Source organism: Tachysurus vachellii, chromosome 10 (genome assembly GCF_030014155.1).
Source record: "Tachysurus vachellii isolate PV-2020 chromosome 10, HZAU_Pvac_v1, whole genome shotgun sequence".
Classification (NCBI taxonomy): Eukaryota; Metazoa; Chordata; class Actinopteri; order Siluriformes; family Bagridae; genus Tachysurus; species Tachysurus vachellii.
Window position 1 is genome coordinate 26,092,080 of NC_083469.1, and position 22,500 is coordinate 26,114,579.

Genomic DNA, 22,500 nt, shown 5'->3' on the forward strand with positions numbered 1-22,500 from the left:
TGCCTCCTTTTCCACCAGAAAGAACCGGGTGCTGGTTCAGAGCTAGTGCTGGTGCTGGTGCAAAGTTGGTTCCACTGGTGAGCCTTCTAAGAACCGGTTACACAGCAACGTTAGCGCAGCAGCGGCAAACAAAAACAAACAAGACAAACACGACGTTCTCTTTTGTCTTGTTGGTCACAGTAGCCCCGCCCACAGCCACGCCCACAGCCCCTGACACAAGTGGTTCTTAAGTCTAGACTAGCAACGTTTTGGTGCTACTTAAGAACCACTTTTTCTGGTTGTCGAAAAAGAAAGAACCGGTTCTAAATTAGGCTCCAAACCAGCACTCAAACTGCCTCGGTGCAAAAGGGGCATCTGTCATTTAGCATGTATGGAAGGAGTCTCCAGTGTCAGAGCTTCAAACTATAAATATAATTATAAATGGATAAAAAGTATTAGGTGTCAGTCTATGAGAAAATAAAAAGTATTAAACATTTACTGCTATTAAAATATATAAAATAATAGTGTACAAAAAGCTAGTGTTTATTTTGTGGATATTGCAGCATTTTGAAGCTAATGTGTTCCTGATATGGATGATTTTTTATTTATTTATTTTTTTACACAGTACACAAACGGACCAATCACACACCGATTTGAAGCATTAAGATAAAAATGCTTTACGACGCCTCTAATCGAGCGCTCGTTACTGATCGATGTGGAACAGATGGTTAATGGTCATTTCTCCACATTGCACCCGAGAAGTTCTCTGCGTGTGGCGCGCGTTACGACGGAGGGAGTCGCGTGCGGCCGGCGTGTAACCTTGGACGCTGCGGAACGATTCGACCGGATTTAATTCAGCGTATTCAGTGTAGAGGATAGGAATATTACAGAGTATGAAATATCGTATTAGATACAGGACCAACGCTGTGAGCTGTGATCCATAGTCTGAATTCTTCTGCATCCAGCCTGAGGGTGAATGTCCTGGATTATCTGAGGAGTGTTTCAGTGCTCCAGTGCACGTGCCTAACCGACTCGGAATTACTGAAGCAGGAGAATAAAACGCAGAGCATGAAATTAGCTGTGGCTCTGAGCTAAATTGCTCCTGTTCATTCCCCCTCTGTCTCTGTTTTTTCTCTCTCTCTCTCTCTCTCTCTCACATGTAGCATCCCCCCCCCGATAATCTGCTAAATGTAGGTTCAGCTCGCTCTCAAAAAAAAAATAAAACTAAACACAGTACAATGCTCATGCAAGCTGCAGGTTTTTAAGGGAACTATCTTTTATTTATTTATTTGTTTGAAAAGCGCACGGCCAAGACGGCACATCCATCTTCACTCTCAGAATTTATTAACTCAGAGCTCGGCAGAAAAATAGACAGATAATTGGCCACGATGGCGCAATAAAGCACTCAGAGCAGGATCTGGCTTTTAGCTACTCTCTACGTTAATTAATAGAGATGTCTCATGATGGGAAATTTTGCAGGAGTCTTTTAAAACACCATTTACGAACCCTGACTTGCAGGAGGCCATGCTGACGAGAGAGAGAGAGAGAGAGAGAGAGAGAGAGAGAGAGAGGGAATCTTGAAAATGTGCATATTTAATCACACAACAGATTTCATTAGCTTTGAGCACACAAACCTGTCACGAGGCTCTAAAGAGTCAAATCGGCTTCTGATGGATATCAGAATAATGGTACCAGAGATCTCTGTCTTCCTCGTCGACTGACACATTCAAACACTTACAGAAAAGCCCTCTGGTTTATAGATATGTTGTCCCACACATTCGCATGTGTAGTGACCGACTGTGATTTGTGTGATTTTCGTTGTTACCTGATTCATTTATTTACACATGCAATAATCCCATTAGTTCATGAATAATAATTCATTTATTACCACACGCAATGATTCACTTGTTTCCACATGTAATGATTCACTTGTTTCCACACGTAATGATTCACTTGTTTCCACATGTAATGATTCACTTGTTTCCACATGTAATGATTCACTTGTTTCCACATGTAATGATTCATTTGTTTCCACATGTAATGATTCACTTGTTTCCACATGTAATGATTCACTTGTTTCCACATGTAATGATTCACTTGTTTCCACATGTAATGATTCATTTATTGTCACATGCAATGATTCACTTGTTTCCACATGTAATGATTCACTTGTTTCCACATGTAATGATTCACTTTTTTCCACATGTAATGATACACTTGTTTCCACATGTAATGATTCATTTGTTTCTACATGTAATGATTCACTTGTTTCCACATGTAATGATTCACTTGTTTCCACATGTAATGATTCACTTGTTTCCACATGTAATGATTCACTTGTTTCCACATGTAATGATTAATTTATTTTCACATGTAATGATTCACTTGTTTCCACATGTAATAGTTCACTTATTTCCACATGTAATGATTCACTTGTTTCCACATGTAATGATTCATTTATTTCCACATGTAATGATTCACTTATTTCCACATGTAATGATGCACTTGTTTCCACATGTAATGATTCATTTATTTCCACATGTAATGATTCACTTATTTCCACATGTAATGATTCACTTGTTTCCACATGTAATGATTCACTTGTTCCCACACGTAATGATGCACTTGTTTCCACATGTAATGATTCACTTGTTTCCACATGTAATGATTCACTTGTTTCCACATGTAATGATTCACTTGTTTCCACATGTAATGATTCACTTGTTTTCACACATAATGATGCACTTGTTTCCACATGTAACGATTCACTTGTTTTCACATGTAATGATTCACTTGTTTCCACATGTAATGATTCATTTATTGTCACATGCAATGATTCACTTGTTTCCACATGTAATGATTCACTTGTTTCCACATGTAATAGTTCACTTATTTCCACATGTAATGATTCACTTGTTTCCACATGTAATGATGCACTTGTTTCCACATGTAATGATTCACTTGTTCCCACACGTAATGATGCACTTGTTTCCACATGTAATGATTCACTTGTTTCCACATGTAATGATTCACTTGTTTCCACATGTAATGATTCACTTGTTTCCACATGTAACGATTCACTTGTTTCCACATGTAATGATTAATTTATTTTCACATGCAATGATTCATTTATTTTCACATGCAATGATTCACTTGTTTCCACATGTAATCACAGTACATCACAAAACATCTCTGAATATCACTGAGCATTGCCAAACATAACTGAACATAACAGAACTTAACAGGACATAACAGAACATAAGAAAGAATCACAGAGCATCACAGTACATCACAAAACATCTCTGAATATCACCGAGCATCACCAAGCATCACAGAACATCACAGAGCATCTCAGAACATCTCAGAGCATCTCAGAACATCACAGAGCATCACAAAACATCTCAGAACATCTCAGAACATCACAGAGCATCACAAAACATCTCAGAACATCACAGAGCATCACAAAACATCTCAGAACATCTCAGAGCATCATCGGCATCACAGAACATCACAGAGCAGTGCCCCTGCCACTTATTAACCCTTTAGAGCTTATCCAGTGATGCTCGTCGAGATCAGATTAACACCGTCATACATCTTACTTCAACGGGACACAGTAACGCCTTGTTCGACTTTCCTTTGCGCTCACATGTGAGTAGTGAATATTCTAAAATGTTTTCATTTAAGATGAACACTGCTCACAGACCATTAATATTTTCTTGTTTCCCGAACGAAAGCCGGCAGACGTACAGATTAACCTCCAGGCACTTCCATTTCCTCCTGATTAGCTGAGACACAATTAGACATGTCTGAGTTTGAACAACACACTCTCTCTCTCTCTCTCTCTCTCTCCATGCTCTTTGTGTCCTCTAAAGTGGCTCGCTATTTAAATGAGAGTGAAGAACACAGACATGATGCTAATGACTGTACACTTATCAGGACCCGAGGAGTAAAAAAAAAAAAGGCTGCTCAATTTAGAAACAAGGCAACAGGTGTTTGTTATTTTATTTCTTTCTCTTTTGTTCGACTAAACGACGGACATGGATGTAAACGCTTATTATCGACTATACACTCTCGGATTTGACTAAACCCTAAAAATGAACTTAATGCATCTATCGAAGGAAGAAAAACTCGGGATTATTAACAGGAGACAGAAAATAAAAACATGTGCTGCTTTACATATCTGTCTTGGGTTTAGTCTCCTGGGCTTTCAGTCCATCACTAGACTTCATTACAGTCCATTATTAGCCCAGGAAGAAGGGGTGAGACACAAGCAGCAGTGCTGACTATCAGACCTTTAAATTACAAATCATTCTCGAGCGAACAGGGCGTGATGAAGGGAGGGATTGGTACCTATCATAAAAGGGAAGGGTTTTTTTTTTTTATAGTATTTTTTAAATAACTACGTCTTTATTTTTTTTTTTTCGCCGACGTGTGCGCAGGTCAAGACGAAGTAAGACGGAGTCTCTGAAAAACACGTCTCCTTCTAGACTTTTTCGGTACGACTCCTCCGGTCGAGGAACGGTAAATCAGTCTGCTGTTAGGTCGCAGCGGCGCGTGAAACGGCCGACGTAATGGACATTAACACGCTGGTGAATGTGTCGCATTAAGGTGTAGAGCAGGTGTTAAAGCAGCTTTCTCGTCTGAACCACAATTAGCTAAAACAAAAAAGAAAAATTGATATATATATATGCATGGTAGGTTGATTGGCATCTCTGGAAAATTGTCCCTAGTGTGTGATTGCGTGAGTGAATGAGTGTGTGTGTGTGTGTGCCCTGTGATGGGTTGGCACTCCGTCCAGGGTGTATCCTGCCTTGATGCCCGATGACGCCTGAGATAGGCACAGGCTCCCCGTGACCCGAGGTAGTTCGGATAAGTGGTAGAAGATGAATGAATGAATGAATGAATGAATATATATATATATATATATATATATATATATATATATATATATATATATATATATATATATATATATATATACACACACACACACACACTCACCGGCCACTTTATTAGGTACACCTTACTAGTACCGGTGTGGTCTTCTGCTGCTGTAGCCCATCCGCCTCAAGCGGATCAGAGATGTGCGTTCAGAGATGCTCTTCTACATACCTCAGTTGTAACGAGTGGTTATTTGAGTTACTGTTGTCTTTCTATCAGCTCGAACCAGTCTGGCCATTCTCCTCTGACCTCTGGCATCAACAAGGCATTTGCGCCCACAGAACTGCCCTCACTGGATATTTTCTCTTTTTCGGACCATTCTCTGTAAACCCTAGAGATGGTTGTGTGTGAAAATCCCAGTAGATCAGCAGTTTCTGAAATACTCAGACCAGCCCGTCTGGCACCAACAACGATGCCACGTTCAAAGTCACTTAAATCACCTTTCCTCCCCATTCTGACGCTCGGTCTGAACTGCAGCAGATTGTCTTGACCATGTCTACATGCCTAAATGCATTGAGTTGCTGCCATGTGATTGGCTGATTAGAAATTTGCGTTAACGAGCAGTTGGACAGGTGTACCTAATAAAGTGGCCAGTGAGTGTGTGTGTGTGTGTGTGTGTGTGTATATATATATATATATATATATATATATATATATATATATATATATATATATATATAAATAGGGTCAGATTTTTACTGCTCAAAAAAATGTCATTATGGAATAAAACACTCAGCATCAGAAAATAGTCCAGGACATTTATCACAGGCACCAAATTACTGCTTCTGTTTATAATCTTCTGCAGTTTGGAGGTGTTTATATATTTATTTATTTATTTTTTTACAAATAATCGCTTATAGCTGCTATAATGTACAGTAAGTGAAAACGTGAACTAACGCCTCAGATGTTTTTAACAGCACGAAGGTCAAATTTTTGCAGCTTCTGGAGGTCATAATAAGCTCTCTGAGCTCTTGTTCCTCTCGGTTTCCGGCAGAGTCGTGTTTGAGATGCTTTTTCCCTGAAGAGGAAAATTCCTGAAGCAATATACAAAGATTAAAGGGAATTTTCTGTGTTTCTGCTTCATGATACAAGCCTCAGGTCGTTGTGAGTTAGGTAGTATTTTATTTTTGACTTACTAAAAAAAATCCACAGGAAATGTTAAAATTACTACATAAAAGTGCAATTATTGCTGGCAATGAACAGATAAAAAAAAATCGAAAGCTTAGAACAAAAGAAAAAATGAGCCCAAAATTACGGTTGAAATGAGAAAAACCCGGAAGAGAAGTCATTCCGTCTGTAATGCGATTATAAAATGCAATATAAAGTAATATTAATATATAAAATCTACATCTAAAATGAAATTTAACTCTAGTGAACATTTAGAGGGTCATTCATATAAAATCAAATACTTTTATTCATACATTTGCTGCAATGTTGAATTTGAGGCGTTTTAATATTTTATAATAAATATTTACAACATGCTCATCATCAAATTCCGGGAAAATATATTTTGAAAATTGCTGCTTACTTCAATTTAGCTTCCTGACATATAATATGAGCATTTCTGAAGATTGAGGTATTTATTTATTTATTTATTTATTTGGTAATTAGTTTGTTTATTAGTTTTTTATTTATTTATTAGTTTGTTCGATATTTTTATTATTATTATTATTATTATTATTATTATTATTATTATTATTATTATTATTATTATGAGTGTGCTTATTATTATTATTATTATTATTATTTATGTTTAATTTTTTTATTTTTTAATATTATTTTTTATCTATTTATTTATTTATTTTTAACGTAGCACTACTGTGTTGTTCTCAGGTGCGGATTAAACTATTTTTAGTAGCCTTAAAGAAATTTTTACAAAAATTTATGATTTATTATAACTTTTAGATGAATTCACATTTTTTGGTGGCGCTACCGTGTTGGCTTTTCAAAAAAAAAATCAGAAAAAAAAATTCAGAAACTGCTGGATGATGTGCTGAAATTTAGCTTCTTGAAGCTTCTTGAAGCTTCTTCTTGTTTTTTTTTTTTTAAACTACTATTTTGTCAAAATGTCTAATGTCCAAAGACCACAACTGGATAAGTTTTGATGATAAATGCGTTAAGCATCTAGAATAATGTCATGACTGAAGTACACGAGTAATATCCGATAAGTTAAATGTGTTCATATCCGTGTGTCCAGTCAGTGGAAAGTCCCTTAATCACTTATTTGGAGTGCACTAGAGTAGTGAGCATGCTTCACTGGGTGTGACCTCGCTGTCCCAGTACACAAAACTCATTATTTATCCTGAGAGAAAGAGCGAGAGACAGTTTAATTTAGTCTGATCTCTTAAAGTTTCCTCTAAACGAGTCAGCGTATCGATTAGACTCGCAGGACGAGTGAAGTGTCGGTTTGCGTCATTCGCTCCTGATGTGTCCTGTGATGTCCGATTGCATTGGTGTAGAATATTTATCAAGATAAAAAAGGCGCTGTTAAGGTGCTTGGTAAAAGATCGGTCCTGATTCCCGAGTTGTATTAAATTATTATATAAATAATTTATATAATAAATAATTATTATACAAAGATTATTTAAATATTTAATCTGTCAGCATGGACACAACCAAGGCCGCCTCGTCGTTACATATTTAATGTACAGGAATGAAGCTACACTATATGCCCTCGTCCCACTCGATTAAATCCTCAATCGCGCCGTTTGTCGTAATCAGACTGACTCGGCCGACGGGTTTCAGTCTGAACGGCAGCAAAAATGACAGACTTTAATAACACAGAATGCATGATGTCATAGCTATCCATGTAGAAATATTTGTTTTCAATAAACGATACACAACAAACTTATATAAAATGATTTTGTTTTCTTTTAAAAGTTTTTTTTACGGTGACTCGTTTTTACGGTGATTTAAGGCACGATTTAACGCACAATTTAACGCTCGTTTCTTCTTCTTCTTTTTCTTCTTCTTCTGTCAGGAAATATTTTTTATTGTCACAGAAGTGAGTTAGAATAGACTCCACGTCTGTATTCCAGCCTTTACACCGATTGCTCATTTTGTGCACAAGGTCCGTGCACACGACCTTATATGGAGTTTTGTGGGCGTCACAACATGCAAATGAGCTGCGTCATGTGCGTCCAACATACGCACGTACGAATAAATCTTTTATTAGTGGTAGAGTTTATTAAAGCTTCTGGGGATTTCTAGAAATGGTCTTCATAGATACAGGTACATAGATATCAAGACTTGTGCCTCAAACTGCTGATCAGTTTATGTAAATAAACTGTAAATCCTTTATTTGTACGGCGCCCCCTGGTGGCTCGGAGGTCCGAAATCTCTTCACCAAAGCGAGCTCGAGGCTACACAAAGATCATCTCGAGCTTATCTGTATCTCTGAGCGCAGATAACGTTCTTCTTTTCCACTCGTATAGATGGGATCACAGCTACAGGGATAAGAGCATCGGCGTTCCACTGGGGCGACTCATTACTTTATGTTAATTTGTTGTCACGGCCAGGAGCAAGCCAAACAGACCCCACAGCCCTCCATATGGCTGCACAATTTCAAGCCGAGATCGGAGGTGGCCGATTGTGTGTGTGTGCGTGTGTGTGTAGGGGGGTGAATAAGAGTGTCTTTTTTAATGGTCTGGTGTGCATTTATTGACTGCTGAGAATTCCCTGAGATTGGGCAGCCTCTAAATTGCCTGCTCCCTGGGGTTATTGATGAAGTCACAATGTAAAGCAATAATTGCCTGGCAATGCTAGATGCAATTTCTATGAAAGCAAATTCCCCTTCCATGTACAAAAGGAGCGAGAGACTGAAGCAGCACGCTGCACACCGGGCGTCTTTTCACCGCATGCGCGTGTGACCGCAGGGAGAAGAAAAGCCATCGTCTCTTTCCAGCGCTTTGTATCACGGTCTGACAAAGCTGATGTTAGGGAAATGCAGTATTCACAAAAACACTGCAGATAAATTTCATCCTTCGCACTGGAGACTCCTTCGTTAAACTACGCACAGCAAACAAACGTCACTATATCTAAGGGTTGTTCATTAATAGTTTTGTTTATGACGTGGGAGTTACTATAGAAATGATAATTATGTAGATCATTTTTTTTGTACTTTTTTTTTCTGTCACGTGTTAAACGTGTCGCAGCAGCGCCTCTCTCCGTCTCTCAGGAGGTGTGAGAGACTGCGGTTTCAGATCAATAGAGCTATAATATGCGCGCTGTCCTGTTTACAGCAGGGACACGCTAGAGGTCATTGATTAGCTCTTTTTCCTTGGGGCCAGATCGCTATATGAGTAGAAAGTCAATGTAACGTGCAGTTAAAGTGAGTGGCTCTGGATGCAGCGGCGTCGTGTCGTCCTGAGCTCGGAGACTGTAAAACTGACTGATGGACTTCTGCTTTCATTTTCAGACTGACCCTGAAATTTGTTTTTGCTGCCCGTCACCCAATGACTGGGGTGTAAATTAGGGGTGTAAAGTTTTACTAAACCAGTTTTTCCTGTGATAGTGACTGGATTTAGGAGCGTCCATATTGTTAAACTTTTAGTGAAAGAGGCGTGGCCTATTCCTGTGTGCTCTGTGGTCAAAGTTACTGGGCTTCAAATAAACAAGGGCTCCGAGCCTGTTGTTTATATCTAAGAATGCATGATTAATTAATTGTTTACGGTAAAGGAGGTGTGGCCTATTTATTAGTTCCATTGAAGGAGGTGTGGCCAATTTATTTGCTTCATTAAAGGAGGTGTGGCCAATGTATTAGTTTCATTGAAGGAGGTATGGCCAATTTATTAGTTTCATTGAAGGAGGTGTGGTCAATTTATTAGTTCCATTGAAGGAGGTGTGGCCAATTTATTAGTTCCATTAAAGGAGGTGTGGCCTATTTATTAGTTCCATTGAAGGAGGTGTGGCCAATTTATTAGTTCCAATAAAGGAGGTGTGGCCAATTTATTTGCTTCATTAAAGGAGGTGTGGCCAATTTATTAGTTTCATTGAAGGAGGTATGGCCAATTTATTTGCTTCATTAAAGGAGGTGTGGCCAATTTATTAGTTCCATTGAAGGAGGTGTGGCCAATTTATTAGTTTCATTGAAGGAGGTGTGGTCAATTTATTAGTTCCATTGAAGGAGGTGTGGCCAATTTATTAGTTCCATTAAAGGGGTGTGGCCCATAGATTAGTTTCATTTAAGTGGTGTGGCCTATAGATTAGTTCCATTGAAGGGGGGTGTGGCCTATTTATTACTTCTATTGAATGGGTTGTGTACTATTTGAGTCCTGTTGAAGGGGGTGTGGCCTTATTGTTCCAGTTACACAGGCATGTTGTATTTTATTTGAGGTGAGAGTAAAGGAGGTGTGGCCTATTTATCATTCACAGTAAATTGGGTGTGGCCTATTTATTGTTCAAAGCAAAGGAGGTGTTGACTATCAAAAATTTCAGAAAAGGAAAAATTAACTGCGAGTATCAACATACATTTTTCAATAAAGTTTTGTTTTTTAAAATTAAATCAAATATTATCCTGTATTTTTTATATAAAGTGTGTGTGTGTGTGTGTGTGTTCTGATAGCGTGATGGTGGTTACTCTGCGCTCCGGAGAAGCCGGATGGTGTTAGAGTAACCTTTGCCTGCTCCTATTAGTGCTCTGGCAGTGGCGTGTTCAGACGATGGCTCTACAAAGCTTTTTCAAAGGCCGTCTAATGGCTTCTGCCTGCTGTGGAAATATGTCATTAATGCCTGCGCTGCTTATTAGGCTGGACAGACCTCAGGCTTTGTGCCACTCTGTGTGCGGATGAAAAGGACGGAGGTGGACAGACAGAGGATGTGATGGAGAGATGAATAAAGACGTGATGAATGAATGACTGAATTTATTTATTTATTTAATGAAATAGATATTAGAATTATGTGTGTGTGTGTGTGTGTGTGTGTGCAACACAATCAGATACAAAATCTAAAATAAAGTAAAAAGCATTATTTGTTTATTTACAATGTCATAATGATGATAATACAATAAAATGATGTGATAAAAAACGCACATCGGAAATTTATTTTAAAATTTATTTTCAAGGCTACTTTCACATTTTTTTGGCTCAACTTACAACTTTCGCATCTACATTATTATTATTATTATTATTATTATTATTATTATTATTATTATTATTATTATTATTATTTTTATTATTATTTTTATTATTATTCAACCAGAATATTTTACTAAATAAATTTACTAATAATCTAATTTATTATTATTTTTCTTTTTTTTTTTCTTTTTTTCTATTACAAATTAATTAGAAGCCTCTGATTTAATGTTATAACTTTGGATTGATTGTTTTATATTTTTGGAGGATTTAGAAAAAATAATTTTTGTCAGAGTTTAATTCAAATTCAAATTTAAATTTATTCGTATAGCTTTTTTAACAATGGGCGTTGTTTCAAAGCGGCGTTACGGAACATAAACATGAAACAAAAAGTTAATATAAAGATTAATATAATTAATATTCATATTAAAATTAATAACCAATTATTTCCAATAATAAATGAAAGCATCATTTTTTTTTTTTAACACAGCTGTTATGCTGGAAATTTATTAACAAACCTTCATATCGTGATGCAGTTTGTGTATCGTAGAAGTGTATCATGGTGTGATATTTCTGTCAAATCGTCCATCCAGAACCTTTTAAGGAAGTTGCAAATCCCTTTAAGATCTTCAGATGATGTATCTGAGCCAGGAAGAAGCAATCTAAAAGCTTTTGTTTTGCCATTTTATTTTTCTCCTGTGATGCGGGACACCTTATTGATTTTTAAGATTTTCATTCCAGCCCTAGCTCAGAGCTTGGAGTTTACTGTAAGTCTAATTTCACCCTCGGCTCTTTCCCGCCGCTCTTTTGTCTCTTCCTGGTCACCTTCACTGGCTTCCTCAGATGAAATTAATCATGTGGAAGATAATCAGGCTCTCTGAAGTCTCCTATTGCGTCCTCTCGTCCTGCTGCCCTGCTTTTCCATCCTCCCTGCAGCGACATCCTTTTCTTTGTCTCTTCATCTGTTCGGTTCGGTTCATCGCGTATGTTTTACGGAAATGCAGCACCCGGATGGGATGTTTTGGCATTCCCACTTCATCCAGGCTGTCACGGTTTGTGTTTGTGACAGTAATTTTACTTGGAGATGCTCAACCACAGCTGAGAGGGAGCATGTGGAGCTTCTGTGGAGCTTCTGTTGAGATTCCATCCTTCATGTCGAACTTGTAGCACCATTTCACAAACATTATATATATATATATATATATATATATATATATATATATATATATATATATAAAGACTAAGATTTCTGTGCTAAAAGCGTAACATTATGAACTTTTTATTGGAAATATTTTTTTTTGCTGCTCTGCTGCCCCTAGTGGACAAACTGTGCATAACATTTTGACCTCAACATAGAGAATTTGTTTCACAGTATTAAAAAAAAAAAGATCCTACATTATTATCTTTCCTTTTCCTCCCACACACAGAGCTTAGGGTGGAGTGCAGCTTCTACAGCCAGGCTTGCGAGACGAGAGATCATTACAGTTATTAGCGCCTCGTTCCTCTCTCATTAGCTCAGCCTACCTCATCAGCCGCACAAAGCCTGTTTAGGCCACATGTTTTCTCTCTGCCGAAATGAAAAGTGTCATCTCATCTTCCCTTATAATTATCCGCCATCCGTCACATCCTGTTGGCGTGCACTTGTGGCGAGAAATCGGGTTCTCGTGAGCATCGAGCCCAGGCAAAACGCCCAAAAAACGGAAGGATTAGGATTAAATCCTTGTGCTTTACATCATATTCGTGTTTTTTTTTTTTGTTTGTTTTTAAATAAACTTTTAAATCGAACATGTGAATGGATTGTAAGTCAAGCTTTTGGGATCATAGCCACGAGTCCAGAGTCATTTTAGAGTCATTTTTTTTTCTGACAGGATTAATTTTCTTACACTGAGTAAAAGAAACATTTTCAGTGAATCAAACCATTTGACTCGATATGAGTCGACTCCTTCATCTCCCAAATGACTCTTTAGATTTTTTTTTTTGTCCATAAATGTAGATATTTTTGCAGTATTATTATAATCACAGGTTAATGTACTGCTCTAACATTTTGATCATTTCTGTACTAACAGCTCATACACAAAGTTACGCTCAAAGTTGTAACACAAAACAATTATTTTTTTCTTCTTTATTTCACTTGCTACATATCACAGGAGAATAAAATTAAAAAAGGCGAGTTCACGCCAGCATCGGCGAGAGCGCAAACGAACGATCTTCACAGGGTAACAGAAAACTTTTGTATAATGAACGAAAACGGCGTCAAAATCATCAGTCTGCTAATCTGTTTGTCAATTAACGTCAATCTTTTGACGTTTTTCTGCATAGATCAAGAGAATAATAGATGAGTTGACAATCACTAGTCAGTACATAGACCAGAACACACACACACACACACACACACACACACTCCAGGCTGTTGTAGCATAATTAGCTATGTGAGGTCTTTGTGGGTTGAGTGATGATTTGAAAGAGCGGCGTTTGTATCACAAAGGGAACGCCTTTTGTCGGGGTGAGGGGTTAACAGAGCTCATTTCACGCCACTTTATCCGCCGGGGTCCCAGAGGGACGTCCCTGTGTGAACGCCATCAACTCCACCAGCTGGCACTGACCGGCGTCCCAGAACCACATCCCTGAGTCCCATTCAATCACAATTTAGGACAAATGAGAGCTGGGAATGAGAGAGAGAGAATATGTGAGAGAGAGAGTGAGTGAGAGAGAGTATGAGAGAGATAGAGAGAGAGAGAGAGAGAGAGAGAGAGAGAGAGAGAGACAGAGAGAGAGAGAGGAGAAAGAGAGAGAGAGACAGAGGGTGTGAGAAAGAGAGAGAGAGAGAGAGAGAGAGACAGAGGGTGTGAGAAAGAGAGAGAGAGAGAGAGAGAGAGTATGAGAGAGAGAGAGACAGAGGGTGTGTGTGTGTGTGTGTGTGTGTGAGAGAGAGAGAGAGAGCGAGAGAGAGACAGAGGGTATGAGAAAGAGACAGAGAGAGATAGAGAGAGTATGAGAGAGAGAGACAGAATGTGAGAGAGTGAGAGAGAAAGAGAGAGAGAGAAATGTTCGGGAATTTTGACAGATTATTTGTGTGTGTGTGTGTAGGTACACAGACGCTCAGCTGAAAGACTCAGAGACTTGTGCTGCGCGAACCGAGGCACGTTCATTAAGGTGGGGCAGCACCTGGGCGCTCTGGACTACCTCCTGCCCGAGGAGTACACGAGCACGCTGAAGATCCTCCACAGTCGAGCTCCCGCCAGCACCATGCAGGAGATCCAAGAGGTCATCAGAGAAGATCTGGGCAAAGAGGTCAGCTTCTTCGTTACTGCACGCTGCTGACAACTTAGTGGTAAAAAACAAATAAACAAACGAACGACTAAAAACGCTAACGAATAAATCAATCAGTTCAACAAATCGATCAGTGTCTTCTTTAAATATTAGAAATGAAAAGAGAAAAAAATCACATCTGTAACATAATGTTTTATTATACCACCATATTTATTTTTTATTAAATAGGTTAATATTATTTACATTTTAGAATGGAACACAAAGTAAACAAAGTATGTGACTTAAATAAAATGAATAGTTTACTTGAAATTCTGATCTAACAACAACAACAACAACAATAATATGTATTATTATTTATTTATTTTAGTAATTATCACAATAATTACATGTTGATACAAATTAATAATTAATTGTTAATATTTTGTCAGAATGTCAGAATTAGACCATTTTATAATAATAATAATAATAATAATAATAATAATAATAATAATAATAATAATAATAAAACAGTAAAAAAGTCAACATTTTTTGAAGTAAATGTTATAATTCTAAAAAGCATACATATATTTATGCTGCAAAATAACTTATTGTTATTATTATTATTATTATTATTATTACTATTATTATTATTATTAATAATAATAATAGTAATAGTAGTAATAATAATTATAATAATAATAATCATAATAATAATAATAATAATGGCATTGATTATATATAGTAAATGTTGATATTTTTTGATATAACAATAGATTAATATAAGAATAAATAAATGAAATAATGTGTGAATTGTGAAATATAACACACACACACACACACACACACACACACACACACACACACACACACACACACATATTAGTTGTTGCTGCTATGTGATAGTGCTGTGCCTGCAAAATGTTTTGACACATTTTAAACTTTTTTATGATGGACATTGTTTTGTAGCATGGATATCTCACACACACACACACACACACACACACACACACACACACACACACACACACACACACACACACACTAGTTACATTTTAGGCAGAAGTCCATATAAGATATCCCTTCTTTGTCTTCCTTGTCACAGCTCACTCTTATACTTTACTTAATTTCACATTGCACTTTCCTTCGAACGACCTTGAAGGACACACACTAGGACACACACTAGGACACACACTAGGACACACACTCAGCCATTAAAAAAACACACTCGCTCCTCTCGCGACCTTGACACTTCTTCTTTCTGGCGTCTCGCTGAGATGAGCACATCTTTGCGCTTTTATTGTTGTAATTATTAGCTCTAATAGATCACTCTGTTTCCGCATCCCTTCCCTCCTCCCATGTCTTTTTTGTCACACACACACACACACACACACACACACACACACACACACACACACACACACACACACACACACACACACACACACACAGAGCACTTGCTGGCTGCAGCATTACGTAATTGCAGCCCGGTCACAACTGGTTTCTGGAGGTTTTTGAGTGTATTTTTTTTCCTTTCGCTGTGAGTGCGTGCTATGAAAGGAAAGACATTTTCAGGCGCTCGGCATTGTGGGTCGCGTGTGTGAGAGACGGACCCGTCATGGCTCGTCGAGCTCGTCGCAGCCTGAGAATAATCTGTCTCTCTAAGTGCCAAAATAATAGTCCCTGCACTTCTTCTTCTTCTTCTTCTTCTTCTTCCTGATCTTTTATTCTATTTGCTTGTTATTGACGTCTTTTAGACACGACTTGTCTTTATAAATAAAAAAAATAAAAAAATAAATATTTTACAATGTTTTTCTGATAATAACAGACTAAAATTCATTATTCGTGTTGAAAACAGGCTCCACAGGGGGCATCATTGCTGCCACAGCTTTAGAGGAAAAAAAAAAGGCTCCCCACTTCGGAGGTAATCTACAGCATCTACAGCATCTTCTATCCTCTATGTTTATGTATGAGGAAGCAGTGGTACGACCACACACTAGCCCAAGCTGCCGCTGTGTCCTGGATCCATTTAGATAAGGAATTATTGATATCCAAGGAATGTCTTCAGGACCAAATAAAGACTCGCGGTTCAGGATTTTCCACTCAGAGGTTTTTATATCTCTGGATATAATTTCTGACAACGTTCAGCTGAAACAATACAGTCAGCTCACTGAGTTTAGAGGTGTTCGAATAACGGTTGTTCGAAAAGAGAGAAAAATAGAACAGAAAGAATAACAAGGAGATTAAATAAGAAAAACAGGAGGAAGTCACACAGCAAAAACGTATAGCAGTACAAATACAAATAATAACTGGAATTACTCCAGTACTCAGAGATGTGAGGAAGAAGAAGAGCAACAACAGCAAAACAAAATGAGTTATTAATTATTAAAATAATTATTGATCATTAGTTTAATGAGCGACCGAGCTTCCACTTCCCCACAGCAATGACAACAACAATAATAACAACCACCTTCATAACAACTACCACCACCTCAAGAACAATCACCACCACATAATCAACAACAACCTCTGCCACAGAAACAACCATCACCACAGCAACAAAATCAACCACAATATCAACAACCACCACCACAGAAACAACCACCACCACATCATCAACAACAACCTCCGCCACAGAAACAACCACCACCACCACATCATCAAGAACAATTACCACCACCACAGAAACAACCACCACCACATAATCAACAACAAACTCCGCCACAGAAACAACCATCACCACAGCAACAAAATCAACCACAATATCAACAACCACCACCACAGAAACAACCACCACCACCACATCATCAAGAACAATTACCACCACAGAAACAACCACCACATCATCAACAACAACCTCCAACACAGAAACAACCACCACATCATCAAGAACAATCACCACCACCACCACAGAAACAGCCACCACCACATCATCATCAACAACAACCTCCACCACAGAAACAACAACTACCACTACATCATCAAGAACAATCACCACCACCACATCTTTAACAACAACCACCACCACAGAAACAACCACCACCACATCTTTAACAACAACCTCCACCACAGAAACAACCACCACCACCACATCATCAAGAACAATCACCACCACCACAGAAACAACCACCACCACATCTTTAACAACAACCTCCACCACAGAAACAACAACTACCACTACATCATCAAGAACAATCACCACCACCACATCTTTAACAACAACCACCACCACAGAAACAACCACCACCACATCTTTAACAACAACCTCCACCACAGAAACAACCACCACCACCACATCATCAAGAACAATCACCACCACCACAGAAACAACCACCACCACATCTTTAACAACAACCTCCACCACAGAAACAACCACCACCACCACCACCACATCATCAAGAACAATCACCACCACCACATCATCAAGAACAATCACCACCACCACAGAAACAACCACCACCACCACATCTTTAACAATAACCTCCACCACAGAAACAACCACCAACACAGCAACAAAATCAACCACAATATCAACAACCTCCACCACAGCAATTACCACCACCACCACATCATCAACAACAACCTCAACACCAACAACCACCAACACAGCAACATTAACAACAACCACCTTCATAACCACACACACTACAGCAACATCAACAACAATATCAACCACCTTCATCATCATCACCACCAAAGCAACAACACCCATGAACACCACCACCACCACCACCTCAAAACCAACACCAGCACAATACCAACAACTGCAGCGGATAAATTTGATAAAACAACTAAATTTTTAGATTTCTAACTGCATTTTTGCAGAAATTTGTACAACCGAACAAAACCAAATTCTCCTCCTTGTGAAGAACAGCGCGATCCAAATTCCATCATCCTCTCAAACTGTGGTGAGAAGTTTCCTGAAATCACACACACACACACACACACACACACACACACACACACACACACACACACACACACACACACTATGTTGTGCGTAACTAAAATCATCTCGTTTAGCATCATTGTTAAGCAAACGCTCTTTTGCACACTTGTGCTGTTGACTTTGCCGTGTATTTTTAGCAGCTTTATTGTGACGAATGTTTCAGAGGCAGTAATTTGCGTGCGAAGGAGAAAGCGAGCGCCGTCGGACTGATTATATATTTCCTCCTGCTTATGGGGCACATTGTCTTCGTTCCAAGATCAGAGCGGCAATTACAGCCACAGATTTTTATCACTCAGCCGAGGCATAAAACTTCACGCTTTTTATAGATTTCTCCAGAACATTCGAGAGACGTTGTGGATTTTTACGCGTCGTATGTTAGAGCTGATTATCGCAATTCGGGTTTCAGTTCAGTTTAAAATTTTCCTAATAATAATAAAATATAAATAATAGAATTTCATGTCTGTAGCCACTCCCACTTTTCTATTCATTTTTTTGTTTAGTTTTTTTTTCAGATTTTTTTCTTTTCCTTTTTGTCTTAAAAAAATGTTTTTTTTTTTTTTTTACAATTTTCAATGTAATATCAGTGACATTAATTTGAGCAATAATGTTATTAATAAGTAACGAATTCACCAATTGTAGTTTTAATGTTATAGGAAAATATTCACTATGAAGCAGAGTTACTTTTCCCAGTTACTGGCAACAGAGACATGTTACCGTAACAGCACCCTGAAACATAGCAAATAACGTGAGAACCGGCGCTAGCTTGTTTAAACCTTAAACGTAGCTACGAACGGATAAAAAATACGTTTTATTTATTCCTAATCACCTTGTCGGCGATTATTTTTCCCTAACAGCACAAAAGCAGAGTGTAACTAAAGCTAAGCCAATGATATGACATTTTGCTGATGGTTCTGCTCGTGGTATCTTTGCAGTTCAGAGCACAGTGAGGTGTGTAATGACAGAACGCTCCGTGTCCAGTCACCGTAGCTGAGCTAACACTCCATCCGAGCAGGTGGATCAGACCTTAACACTCACTTAACCTTCTGGGAAGAACCCATCAGTCACTTCCTTAACCTCCATCTTTAGGTTTTTTTTCTTCTCCTGAGTATAAGAAGAAAAAAACCTGCTCACTGTTCTCTCTCCACGGTGTCCTTGAGAGAAGAAGAGGAAGATGAAGAAGAGTTTCAGGGAACATTTTTGTTCTAGGAAGGTCAAGTAAAATAAAGGCTTATTTTCATAACTGATTGAGTTCCGTGAGTGCAAATTTATGGCGCTTCTTCATCCGCGCTATCGTTTGCGTCGCCGTTATTCCGTGCTACCTTGAGCCGGGGTTGTGATCTCCTGTGTGTCGTTTATATCTAAAACATGTCTGCATTAGTGCATAGCAGCAAACAACAGATGGCAGACGAGCTTCAGCTTCAGCCTCCGATCGCCGAATCTCTGCCTGGTTATATAACAGAGACGAATGGGAGACAGGGGCGTGTCTGCGAGAAGCTTCTCACGGCGCCGATGCTGCATTTTCAATTACACTGCAACCAGCTGAGCATGTAAATGTGCATAATTTCTCTAATGATGCGCAGGACGTGTGGATTCATCCAGGGCGTTCACTTGAGCGGCGGCCCACCGCCAGAGCTTTAGCAGCTCACTTTCAGGGCAGACTGATGCATTAAGTCTCTTGGCAGCTGTGATTAATCTCTCCTCTTTCTCTCACACTATCTCTTTCTTCATCGCTCAGAGGCGTATTTGTCTCCGACGCGTGCGGTCTGTTACCGGATCTTTCCAAAACACAGCTGACGTGATGGAGTAACGTTTTAAAGTCGGCAGTAATACATCCTTCGATACAACTTCATGACGTGTTTCTTCACCGTTCCACAACACTTCATGTGACATTTCAAAACGTTTCAAAACAGCGAGATAAAACTCCAAGAAGTAATGGCACCCGTTTCAACTTATTTTAGAAATGTTTCGATATGAAAACTTCAAGGTTTTTAACATAGAGCCATTTTTTAGGTCAAAGGTTCTCTTAGGTTCTATACACCATCCTGTCAATAATATTTTTTTCCAATAAAAGCTCCCATTCTTTTATTCTTTACTCATTATTCCATTATTTCATTATTAAGCCTACTTGTTTTTGATCATCGCTAACATCAGCTAACATAAATAAACATGCTAGCTAGCAGCGGTGTTCGTAAGTCACACATGTGCAAGTCACAAATAAGTCTCAAGTCATGAACGTCAAGTCAAAGTCAAGTCGAGTCTTTTTTAATATTTGTCAAGCAAGTCTCAAGTCTCAAATTTGCGACTTAAATCTGACTCGAGTCAAGTCATATGACTCGAGTCCCCCATCTCTGCTAGCTAGATTAGCACAATCGATCTGTAGGCAAAAAAAAAGACATGTCAAGAATTGTTAATGTTTTGGATATACTGTAGTTGGTGAAGATTCACGTCGTTCATCTTCGTTTTGTTAATGAATCAGTTATTTAGAGAACTGAAGGCCGAGTTTGTCGAAGCCCAGAGCATGATTTTGACCTTCACCATTACGATATTAGCTCTAGCGAGGAACTACAAGAATTTGTCTTCCTATTTTAAAAAAATAAACCATAATTCCTGGACAGTCTGCAAAAACCTATAAACCTTACAGGATTTCAAAATATTTGTACATTTTCAGTAGACTCTAAAGCTAAAATATTACTTATATTACTATATTAATATTACTTAAACTCCTTCTTATTCGCACGAGATGCGAAAGCTTTATTACTGTAACAGAGCAAAGAGGCACAGAGATATAGGAAACTTCAGAATTTAGTGCAGGCATATGTAGTGAGAAATGATTTTCCAATCTGTTTGCTCAGCTCTCAGCGCACAGAAAATGCCACAACGCTGCACTGTGCAATATGCTGCTCAACAGGAGCACAGCCAATTCCATAAGGCTTTGCTTCATCGCGTAGAACATCGACTCGAGACGTAACTTTTATTTTTATTCACAGTAAAAAAAAGTTTGCAAATACACCGAAGGTTATGATGACGGCAGCAGGTGTCATTTAAAATTGCAAGTAAAGTGACGTCGCCATTGTTGGACTAAACGGATATGCGGGACATAATGAAATAATAATTTAAAATTTACTTCATAATTTCTTTATTTTCAACAACAAACGAGAAAAGACGGTCAGCGAGAGCGAAATCCAAGTCTAAGTGCGTTTTTTAAAGTGCGAAAAGTATCTCGGAAGTAACTGGTTCAATATTCAGGCGAGGGCTCCCTCTGGTGGTTTGGGGGGTAGGGGTGGGGGGTTGGTGGTGTCGAGGGGTTTGCAGATGAAGAAGCTACAAATTATAAACAATTCCACAATGCAATACGAAGTCAATGTTTAAATAAAATAAAAAAATAAAATAAAAAATGCAAAAAATCAGTTTTCTCTGAGATGCTAACATTTTATAGTTAATCTGTAGAATTTACCCTAATTTCTGACCCTTAGCTACAACGAGAGAAAAGGCACCAGAATGTTTTTACGTTTTCTGACCAAACTTTCACTGAAGGGGAAAGGACCCAGGACACAGGAAGTGAAAGTCGTATTATCCTTCGGTGTCTCTTGCTTCGGTGTCTTTATCTCGCTGACTTCTCTATTCGCACACCTTGGTCTTGTGAACCAATAGAAAATAAGTGGGCAGGACTTTTTTATCTCACTGTTCTTTAAAAATTGAGGCTTTTCTAATTATTAAACAGCGATGGGATGGAAACTGACCTCACTGTCTTTTTTTTTTTTTTTTTTATTGTTTCTTAGAGCAAAGTAACACAAAGCTCTCTAGGTAATCGACACATGCTAGGATTTTTTTTTCTTCACAAATTCGTGGTCGCTGTGCTACTTTTATAATATTAGCTGCAGTCTGATGCTTATCGGATACACTCTTACTCACCTTTTACAATCTCGCCTCCAGGTTCTTCTTATTATCAGTTCTTTTAAAATGCTGGCTGTTGATTTACGACCTGTTAGTATGTGCTTGTGCTTATATTTTGTAGCCTGATGATTTATGATCCAAACACATTAGACTAATGCAGCAATTTAGCTGGGAAAGCTAACTGAGGTAAAACATCTCGTGGGGCATCTCACGTGTGCACTTAATGTGTCAAAAATGGCTTTTCTTACATTTCTGTTATTATATAATTTGTATTGAGAAAATGTTGGTACAATTTTGGTCTTAAAAACTGGAAATTACATTTTTGAAAATAAAAGGCCTTAATATTATGTTAATTTTATATATATACTTATATATTTATATATATGTATGTGTATATATATATATACGTATATATATATT

At 38.2% G+C, this 22,500-nt stretch overlaps 1 protein-coding gene across 1 annotated transcript in view; it reads left to right on the forward strand.

Moving 5' to 3' along the window:
* adck1 (aarF domain containing kinase 1) overlaps window positions 1-22,500 on the forward strand; it is a 111,415-nt gene that overhangs the window by 20,858 nt on the left and 68,057 nt on the right. The window contains exon 4 of the mRNA XM_060880497.1: window positions 14,079-14,282. Coding sequence (XP_060736480.1) covers window positions 14,079-14,282 — 204 coding nt within the window. The remainder of the gene's footprint in view (window positions 1-14,078; window positions 14,283-22,500) is intronic.